At 37.9% G+C, this 11138-nt stretch overlaps 1 protein-coding gene across 1 annotated transcript in view; it reads left to right on the top strand.

The window, feature by feature from the left end:
* tgfb3 (transforming growth factor, beta 3) overlaps positions 1-11138 on the top strand; it is a 28288-nt gene that overhangs the window by 11178 nt on the left and 5972 nt on the right. The window contains exons 3-4 of the mRNA XM_073827602.1: positions 6068-6197; positions 7720-7827. Of these exons, the coding sequence (XP_073683703.1) occupies positions 6068-6197; positions 7720-7827 (238 nt within the window). The remainder of the gene's footprint in view (positions 1-6067; positions 6198-7719; positions 7828-11138) is intronic.

Genomic DNA, 11138 nt, shown 5'->3' with positions numbered 1-11138 from the left:
TCAGAAAGAGTTATTGAAAGCAATTAATGCTTTTATTAATCAAGGATGCATTAAACTGATCAAAAGTCCCAGTAAAGTGTTTTATAATGCAACATAAGATTTCAACTTCAAATAAATGTTGTTCTTTTGAACTTTCTATTTGTCTGTATATCCTGAAAAATTAAACGTATCACAGTTTCCACAAAAACATTGGGCTAAACAAGTGTTTTCAACACTGGTAATAATCAGAAATGTCTCTTAAGCAGCAAATCAGCATATTAGAATGATTTTTGAATGATCACATGATATTGAAGACTGCAGTACTGATGCTGAAAATTCAGCTTTGATCACAGGAATAAATTACGTTTCAACAGATATTCACATATTCACAGTTATTTTGAATTATAATAATATTATTACATTTTTACAGCATTTTTAAATAATTAAATGCAGCCTTGGTGAGTTTAAAAAACATTTATAAAATCTCCAACTGTAGAGTGTAGTTGTTTTCTATAGTACTTGGTTTAATTAAAGGCAATGATAACTAGCTCATACACACACAGTCTGTGTCGTCTTTTGCAGGTTTTTAAATACGACGCCAAATCGCCGTACAACACATCCTTCACATTTAAGCCTCAGATACTCGAGTTTCCACACACCGAACAAACACAGACACGAGAGAAAGATGATGGCACTGTACTGAACCGAGATGGAGCGCAATCCTTTTACAGGCCTGATCTGTATTCCAGGTGCTGATGGATTATACAGAAGAACATTTGCACAATTGCAACCGAACAAAAGAAGCATTCTGAGAAACTCAGAGCTTTACTTTCACATGCCGATGCCTCTAACCGCAGTATAAAAATCCCTGCCACTCGCAGGACTGAGAGCCGTTATATAACAGATTCATTCTGCGAGTATATATTCTATAGGTGTCGTATTTACAGTGGGGACTTTCGCTCCGTTTCCTGACGAATCTCCCGTGGGAGCCTGAGAGCCCTGATCGGGTTCCAGCATTTCCTGTAAAGGAGCCGTTGGTCCCCAGCCTCCCGTCAGAAGCCGCTTTGCCCCGAAGGAGAAAGCGCCAGGGTCAGGAGGGGCGTCAAGCGAACGTTTCGCCCCCACACGCTGGCCGTGGCTCTGGCGTAGGCCGCTCAAGTGCTCTCCACGGACCTCCGCCCCCAGCCACGGTCTCACAGGATGTTAGATTAGGTCCTCGCAGCCCTCCAGAACCTACTTATCCCAGCCTGCTTTTCATGGGCCAAGCAGTCGTGGGACCACCGTGCTCCGGAGCAGTGGCGGATGCTGATTTTATCTGGCAGACTGAAGCGTCAGACAGCGAGGGGCCGCATTCTTACAGCTGCTTTCAAGGGTCTTCTGATTTTCTACTGCAATTGCAGTGACAACAACAGAGATGCCTTTGTAATTACTGCGAATTTAAGAGCACCTTCTGATCAATGACAGACAATAACTTTACAATTACAGGCCGATACTTGTCCCCTTAATTTGATGTCCTAGGGCATCTTTTATCTTTATAAAGGCAGTTGTTTCTAACCTTATTAAATGTACACTGAAAATAAAGTAAAACAAAATAAAAAAATACTATTTTTAATTATAGTAAATTTCACAAACAATTACAAAGAAACCGCAAGCAACGCATTACATTTTAATGTCTTTGATCAAAGAGCTTTTTAGATGGGTGCTGAGGCTTTTTAGATCAGGTAGAATCTGCAATCTTCAACTGGCTTTAGTGTCTGCAATATGCTGTGTTTTCCACCAACTGGCAACCCAGGGTGTCGAATTACTACTGGGTGAACAGGTAGTGGGTCACACAGACCAAAACAAAAACAGATATTCCGACACAAAATAAACCTTTTCAAAGCAGAATAACTGGCTGTAGCCTAGTATGTAAATTTAGCATGTTTCCTAAATATATGCAAGCATATTATGGTATTTTTATGCTTTAGTACAATAATAAAAAATAAAAAAACAGCACCTTTAAAATTTAAAACATTGCATTAATGTCAGCTATGTTAAACAATCTGAGTAAATGCCACTTTAGAAGCAGGATATGTGCTACTTCTGCAGTCTAAATATGGATTTTGATGATACTGATTTTGACTGGTAACAAACTGGCAGGTCTTATTAATTGATTTAATGTTTTAAATGTATTTTTTCCTCAACAAATTCTAAATAAAACAACGATTAATGGAGAAAACTATACAATAATTTTTTTTTTTAACTTAAAACAACTCATTAATTTAGTGTAATGCTTGTCACCTTCCATTTTCAGTTGTGCTCATTACTGTTGCGTATCTGGCAACCCGTGTGGGCCTTGAGTGGGCAGTACCCATTGCAACCACTAGCTGTCAATATTACATACGGCAACTTTAACGTTTGAATATAGAAATATTATATGTCTTAATGATTGAGTCATTGATTCAATCAATTTGTTCAGAATGGCTGAATAATTTTCGGTTGCAAGTGTGACTAAAATGGTTGCAATGTAGAGCATTTTTTTGTTTTTTAATTGTTTGCTTCTTCACAACAGTACAGAACTTAGTGACGTTTGTGGCATGTGCTATATGAACGCAGAACAAAATCTCAGACATAATTAGAAAAGGCTAAACAGTCTTAAAGCAGTCACACTTGTGAATATGTTGTCGTTTGAACACATCAATGCTTTAAGTCTCTGGAGGCACAGAAACAGCTCTTGGTTCATTTTGAGATGGACTTGACGACAGTAATGTCTTCAGTCATTGTGATTCGGTTATTACACTGATCAAACCGATAACTCATTCATTTGAGTCTGAGGCTGACTGTTAAGTGTTTTTGATTCATTAAACAACCATAAGTCATTTATTTGTGAATCACACGTCCTGTGTGGACATTACCTTTGAGCATATTTGATTAAGACTGCAAACTCTCGGCTAAAATATAATTTTTTGTGCCGTGATGCTGTAGATTCGGTGTCAGTGCAGCACAATGCAGGAAACATTAGCTGCGTCCCAATTTGCAAACTTATGTACTTTTTCATATGCCATTTTGTTGTATAAAAAGTGCAAGCGGTGTGTTCACACTGAAAACTTCAAAGAGTGAAACGTTGAATACACTGTTAAACACAATATTCACACACTAATGTATAGTATTCATCATGAGGAAGGCAACCCCAAAATGTATTGTAAGGAGATAAACATCAAAAAATCTCCAAAAGGAGAGAACTATCACTTATAAGTGGATAATTTACATCCGGATGTTGTTATTGCAAAATAAACTCTGACAGCATGATTACCATGAAGGGGTTTATTCTGCTTATTACACGACTGCTTGCCACAATTGGGCACAAAATATTGATATGAGTTGATATTTTTTATTAGTTCTGCGAAGAACAGTTCTTAGAAAGCGGCTTTTAGCCAAGACGAACAAACAAGTTCAAACATAACAGAAATTTAAGGGATAAGCCACAGTCATACTACTTATTACACTGCGTTTCACCTCATAAATAATTAGGGGGACATGAAATTTTGCTTTGAGAGATTCTTACCTGTTTATTATCTTATAATCCCGTATAGTGTACAATCATCCTGGCAAGAAAAGTAACACTACAACAAAACTGCACTTGGATGTGAGATTGCAGCACCATGGCTTCAGAGACCAAAGGGACTAAAAGGGATAGACCTATTTAGATCTGGAGTATCCAATGGTCCTACACTCTTAAAAATAAAGGTTCGTTATTGGCATCAATGGTTCTATGAAGAACCTTGAACATCCACTGAACCTTTCAAAGGCAGAAAAGGTTCTTTAGATTTTTAAAATGTTCTTCAAATTGGTTCTTTTAAGAACTGTTCACTGAAAGGTTCTTTGGGGAAGCAAAAATGGTTCTTCTATGGCATCACTGCAAAAACACCCCTTTGGAATCTTCAGTTTTAAGAGTTTCATCAACTTTCAAAACTTTTTGTTTACTGGAAGTTTTATCGGAAAGATGTTTTGTCAGAAAAACCATTATGTTGTTAAACAACAGTACAGTCCATTGTATGCGCTGTAGTTCAATCCCTCACAGCAAAAAATTGGCAATAATGTTGCGACTGACCAATCAGAATCAATTTCGGAGTGCCTCGTAATGAATAATTTAATTCAGTGCTGAAAAGTATTATTACGAAGTTATATGTGTTATGAGTTGCTACAAATGCTTTCTAAATTGTTCCCTCATGAGTTTCTGTCTAGGATGCAGTCTATGTAGACAGAGTGGAACAGAGCTGATGCCTGCCAGAGTATTTTAGAGTTCAGTTCAAGAACCGTCAACAACATCATGGAAATTATTCAGTTCCAGTATTTAAAAATGATGGAACTGGTTCAGAATAAGAATCTTCACCTGCATTCAGATGTAGCTGTCAATCAGAGGCGTGAATGCGGTCCGTGGTCCGCAAGTTGGGGCCGTTCGTTCATTCGCAGGCGTTGACGTGCAGCATTATGGGCTATCAGACTCCACGACTCACTTTTTCCATGAGCGAGAGAGCAGAAGCGTTTGGCCTCGGGCAGCTCCGGTGTCTGGATTAATCGCTGTCTGTCTGTACGTGTGCAAGAGAGAGTTTGTGTTCTCCTCAAACTCACGTGTGTCATTACTTTCCATGTTAAAATATTTAGCTGGTATCTCAGTTTAATGTTCGGAGTCAAACACTGTGACTGCGAGACGCTTTCAGAAACTGGTGCGTTCAAGTCCTCTTGGAAAGTTGAACGCAGTTGGGAAATCTAAATTACAATGTCAGGTGTGTTCAAATCACTTTGAAAGATGGCGATGTACATTTTCAGCGTGAAATTCAACAACATTTTTCAACTCTGTGTCTACAGAATGAATACAGAATGCACATTGGAAGTGTTTTATGCTGTAAACTGAATCATCATACTGTATATTCTATAGGAATTGTATGATATCACGCTATTTTTTTTTTACATGCAGCTTAGTTTCATTGTAAATGACAACAAGAAAAAACATACATTTTAACAAATGAAATTTAAAAATTCTAGACTTAAAGGTATAGTTCACCCAAAAATGAAAATTTTTGTTTATGTTAATCTGCTTACCCCCAGGGCATCCAAAATGTAGGTGACTTTGTTTCTTGAGTAGAACACAAACTAATATTTTTAACTCAAAGCGTTGCAGTCTGTTGGTCATATAATGGCAGTCAATGGGTCCCACGGCTTTGAGAGTCAAAAAAACATACACAGACAAAACCAAATTAAACCCTGTGGCTCGTGACGATACATTGAGGTGTTAACACACGAAACAATCAGTCTGTGCAAGAAACTGAACAGTATTTATATCATTTTTTGCCTCTGATCCACTGCCTGAGCGCGTTCACAACACAAGTCAACACTCCGGGAAGAGTTTGCACAAGCAAATGTAATCTTTTAGTTTTTAATCAGTTGCAACAATCAGGATAAGCACAAGAAATTACCATTTTAAGTAGCTGTCATACACAAAATCTCTCTGTGTAAACAAGTGTTGTATACGTGCGACAGATTGCTTCCGCATATGCGTCTACTATTTCACCGGCTGTTGTAAACGTGCTCAGGACAGTTGGACATTGCGGTGGATCAGAGGTAAAAAATTATATGAATACTGTTCGGTTTCTTGCACAGACCAATTGTTTGGTGTGTTAAGACCTCAATGTATCGTCACGAGCCGCAGGGTTTCATTTGGTTTTGCTGTGTTTGTTTTTTTTGACTCTCAAATCCTTAGGTCCCATTGACTTATATGACTGACAGACTGCAACGGTTTGAGTTAAAAATCTTTGTTTGTGTTCTACTGAAGAAACAAAGTCACCTACATCTCGGTTGCCCTGGGGGTAAGCAGATAAACATCAAATTTTTCAAATTTTATGATGGCGTTTGTGCATTCAACTAATATATACGTTTGTTCTGCCAAGATTTGAACGCACAGTATGTATATTTGAACTGCCCAACATGTCAACTTCTCACTCAACCAGTTGTCTTTTTGAGTGTTCAGCAAACCATCTTTAAGTTGTTTGCTAATGTTGATGGCATATAATGTCAGTTCTAAACTCTCAGGCTGTGTATCTGTTGGTAGATTCTTCGTCCCGATGAGCACATCGCCAAGCAGCGTTACATTGGCGGGAAGAACGTTCTGACTAAAGGAACGCCGGAGTGGGTTTCCTTTGACGTCACGGAGACCATACGGGAGTGGCTCATGTATAGAGGTGAGTTAACCTTTACCAAATGCTATTACGACATTGCATAAAGGTACAGAGATCCTGTTAAAATACATTAATAAAAACTTGTGGTCATTGCAAACTGAGTCCGAAATTTTCATGCATTTTTTTTGTCATCCTTTCCTATTAAAATGCTTGTGACGGATGCGAAAACGCAGAAAATCGAACCTGATCTGAATTTTTTTTATGATGGATGAAAGGTTCAGTCAGTGTGTAAACGTGACTTACACAATATGAGGTTGTATTTATTTTATTAACGCGCAAGAATTTCGGACTTAAGGCCATTGCACACTGAGTCTGAAATCTTCATATGCATTTTTTCATATTCGTCATCCTTTTCTATCAAAATGCTTGTTACGGATGCAAAAGCGCAGAAAATTTAACCTCCGATTTTTTTTTTTTTATGACGGACGAAAGTTTCGAAAGTGCATAAATGTGATTGACAACACGAGGTCGTATTTATTTTTACAAGATTTTTTTTATGACAATTATATGACAAACAAAATTTCAGAGGCAGTGTGTAAACTCAGTTGACATAACATGAGGTTGCATTTATTTTTTAACGTGAAAATTTCGGACTCTGTGCAATGTGATTTTATGCCATTCAAACATTGCACATTTTGGTTTGCATCAGGTACTTTAGATTGTTGTTAGAAATAAGTATATTTCATAAACAGTGACAAATAAGTAGAAAGTCTGAAATAGTACTTAAAAACTAACTCCAATAATTGTGAAAAATGATCCTTTTTTACATTAAGGATGAAGTAATCTATCTGACATACACTGCACAACTTGCAGTACAAATACACTTTGATGTGTCTGTGGAATCATCTATTAAAATGATAAACAGATCAGTGTTTTTCAGTGTATGCTGTGGTTTTCCAGCAAAAGTGTGTATGAATATACATCTGTCACTATAATTAGTGAGAATATTGGCAGAGCGAGTACAAATGTGGAAAAAAAAATCGGAGTTGTGATGAGTGATTCTGACCGCACAGCGACTGCTTTATGTGTTGTAATAAGATAAACTGCACCAAAACACTCTGACAGAACAACTCCGCTGTATTTGCTACTGTAGTGTCATAAATAAAGGGAAGAATTATTTTAAATTCTTATTTTTGAACTTTCAATCTGTGTAGGAATCACTGTAGGTAACTTGAAAATTAATGCAGTGAATGAACAAAGATGAATTTGCATTTCTCAGAAAACTCTGACCATTTGAAAACCCACAAAAAATAAATGAAATCAAAAACCTTTCAGAGGTAATTGGCCTGTGAATTGCACAGTTCTAGCTCCTGAAGAGCTAGAGCTTAATTCAACAGTGTTCGTAATGCAGAAGCCGTTTTTATTCAAATAATTCAGTCAGTGTTTCATGCTGGCTACAATATTGTGAGTAACAGATGCTCAAAAGATGCTGTGAAGGCTGTGAATGTTCAAACACACATGGAAACTGGAATGAGACGTTTGTGGAGAAACCACATCCCAAATGATTTGTTGTTCCACTGCTCAGAGACCAACCTCGGCCTGGAGGTCAGCGTTCACTGCCCGTGTCACACGTTCAGCCCCAACGGAGACATCGTTGAGAACGTCAATGAGGTGCTGGAGGTCAAATTCAAAGGTGAGTGAAGAAAAACAGTGTTTTTCAAGTGCTCAGTTTCAAACATGCAATGATTTCTAATTGATCGTTTCTAATGTTTCTGCTTTTTAGCATTACTACAACAAAAACAGCAAGCATCATAGGTTTTTATGTTTCCTATTAATATTTCCGGTGTTATGTTTACGCAGCATAGTTCTTTGTCGCACATTGTCTGTAGTTTTATCACAATCAAGTGATTCTAGTATACCCTTTTACAAATTCTTGCATTGGTTTTGGGGTGAGCTAGCATAGATTTTCACACTTGATTGTTCCTAAAACGCATTATTTTAACACATACCTTACATTATTGCAGCACTTCTCTTCCTAGTCTGTCTCAAACTACCTGGGGTGTGTTTCCCAAGAGCATTGTTAGCTAACCATGGTCACAAGTTTCATTAAACTATTGGTAAAGACAGAACTTGCGACCATAGTTGCTTTTGGGAAACGTACCCCTGTTAAGTTCCTGTTTCAATGAAGCCCACAAAACACAAAATGTGCTCAGCTGTAAATATTAACAGTGGCGTTAATTTTGCAAGACCAATTTGAGCTTGATTCTCACCTTGAGAATGTTTAGGACAAGATCATCATGCAGAGCCTTTGCAAGCACAGATTCTACAGTCTATGAGTTTTAGAGTGTTCTATTGCATAGACTGTAAAAAAAGATGGACACTTTTCCACTTTCTTCCACTATACAAAAACATGAAGCCAAAACATCCCAGTGTGGCCGCTGTCATCTCGCGAAAATGACATGAAAATGAGTCTGCGCAGTAGTGATTCATTTGGAGTCCAAGTATGGAGCCTGAGTATGCGCAGAAGTGATTTGTTTGGAGCCTGAGTCTGTGCAACAATGAATCGCGTGAAGCCTGTGTCTGCGCAATAGTGAATCATTTGGAGTCTACACAGCAGTGATTGTGAGCTGGAACCGCGGTATCAAAGTTCTGCCCGAACTCCCACAGACCCAAGCGCAAGCTCACAATCATGACGCCATACGCCATTTTTATATCATCAAATAATGAACTAAAAGCACACTTTTTAGAAAAAAGGCGGGGTTTATGACCTTTAATGTTACCAGCCTCCAGATGGCGATCAAAAAGTATTGGTTTCACGTTTCAGGATGTGTGCGGGACACTTGATCTATGGCATCATCCCCCATTATTTTGTAAGTGGAAATTACTTAAATGAGCAACATTGTGACTTTACAATATCCAGAAGGAGAGCGCTTTAGTTCTTGAAAAGTGTTTTCTGCTAACAGAATATCTCCCTTTAGAGTGGACTTTGAGCTTTGTAACATTACAGATCTCAAACAGCAACATTACACTCGAACTAAAGTTGAAAATGTGATTAAGCACAATAGGACCCCTGTAAGGTCATCTGCTACAATTATAATTAAAACTTACAGCTATAACAGCTGATTCTGGTGCTGCAGACTGTCCTTACTGTTTTTCTCTGAGAAAAAAAACAAAACAAAACTGGTGCCGGAACAATTGGTGTTTCAAACTATTTTCACTTAGAAATTGCTAGCAAATTTCACAAAGAAACGGCAATTGAATTACATTTGAAATTTTGACGTAGAAAGACTAAAATAGTGTCTTCTTGTAATGCATACTCCAATGATCTTTTTACAGTGTTCAGCATGATGATTGCTCAGTTTCTCAGGTTTCTTCCATAAGCTCGTGACGTGCCGTCAGCTCGTCTCATTGCACCTTCGCCGCACACGCGTTCTGCTGAGATAAAGGCCTCAGCGGTGGGACGCTGCGATCATGGGAATGCTCTGGTGTGTGGAATCTCACTTAGTTCTGGGGGCCTCGGGGGTGTCTGGGGTTTTGGGAATGCTCTGGCTGGAATGCGCCGCCACTGCGGGCACTCAGACTCTTGGCCCTCAATGAAAGAGGGGTGTCCGTATCTATGGGCAACGCCTCTCCTGGGACCCGAGCTGCTTTTGCTATCACAAACAGATTGAATACGCAGATGCTTAAGGAGACTGAGAGCTGGAGCTATTGTCTGCGCCGGGCTTCGGGAACGCTCTTCCACTCCTTTACTCCTGAATCCAGACTGTCAGCGTGTGCTCTGGGCCACTTTGCAGCGAGACTTTGTTCTGACATATAAAACTACCAACCGCAGTTCTTTTTTTGGAGCGGTTTTATCTGAAACCGATGATAGTGCAATAATAGCACATAACAAAGTGGTAAACTAATGCTGCAGAATCTCAGAAAACAGCTGTACCGACAGCACGAGTGGAAAACGTGTGGAGACGTCAGAATTTCCATCTATTATTTTGCAAGTGAAACGTGTATGGTTGTGGGAAATTTGTCAACTCCAGTGACTAGTTTCTCAGAAGAGCTTGCTGTATCATGACTAGAAACCTGAGCACACTCGCTTTGAGAAATTGCATAAAGATTGGTTTTGTTTTGAGAAAGCTCTTGCTGTTTTGTGTGTGGAATACACATCAGACACTCTGTACAAAAACACTCTTGTTTCCAGCCAAAATATCTTAAATAAATCTTAAATCAAGAAGGATTTTCTAGGCAAGTAAAAATTGTTTTGTTTTCAGAAATAGCAAGTCAAAATTAAGTCAGTTTTTGCTTAGAACAAGCTAAATAATCTGCCAATGGGGTAAGCAAAAAAAAAAAAAAAAAAAAAAAATCTTATTTCAAACAGAAAGCAAGATTATTTTTCTTACCCCATTGGCAGATTATTTTGCTTGTTTCAAGCAAACACACTTAATTTTGACAAGAAAATATTTTTTTACTCGTCTAGAACAGAATTTGTAGATATTTTTGATGGTAACAAGACAACAAATCTAAGATAAGCTTTTTTTGCAGTGAACCAATGTGCTTGAGTGCTTTGAAGTAAATATGATGATGATGCCTTTATTAAAGATATTATTATTGTTTCAATAACATGACTCTTTTTGCGGCCTGGCCAGTCTGCTTAAAAATATGCATTCTGCATAAATAAAAATGCATTTCATACAAACATTGAAATTATAATTTTTTTCTTCTGGGGAATAAAGTAATATACGTCAGGGTGGTGTGAGACTGTAAAGACAAAAAGTCTCATTAAAAGACGTACTCTTATTTGATTAAGTCATTAAGGCGAGACACTGCAGGTGAAAAGGGTAAACATAATTTACTAATAGTTATCACCTTACTTACCCAGTTGATTGATTACATTGATAATTGCAAACATTTTCTGTATTACAAATTTTCTAAAATGTTAGGTTTAAATATGCAAATGAGGCATTATTTAATGAAATATACACTAATTTGCATAAATTTTTAGTACAAAAATCG

The sequence above is a fragment of the Garra rufa genome, chromosome 21, assembly GCF_049309525.1.
Source record: "Garra rufa chromosome 21, GarRuf1.0, whole genome shotgun sequence".
NCBI classification, from domain to species: domain Eukaryota; kingdom Metazoa; phylum Chordata; class Actinopteri; order Cypriniformes; family Cyprinidae; genus Garra; species Garra rufa.
This window is presented reverse-complemented; position numbering and strand designations above follow the sequence as displayed.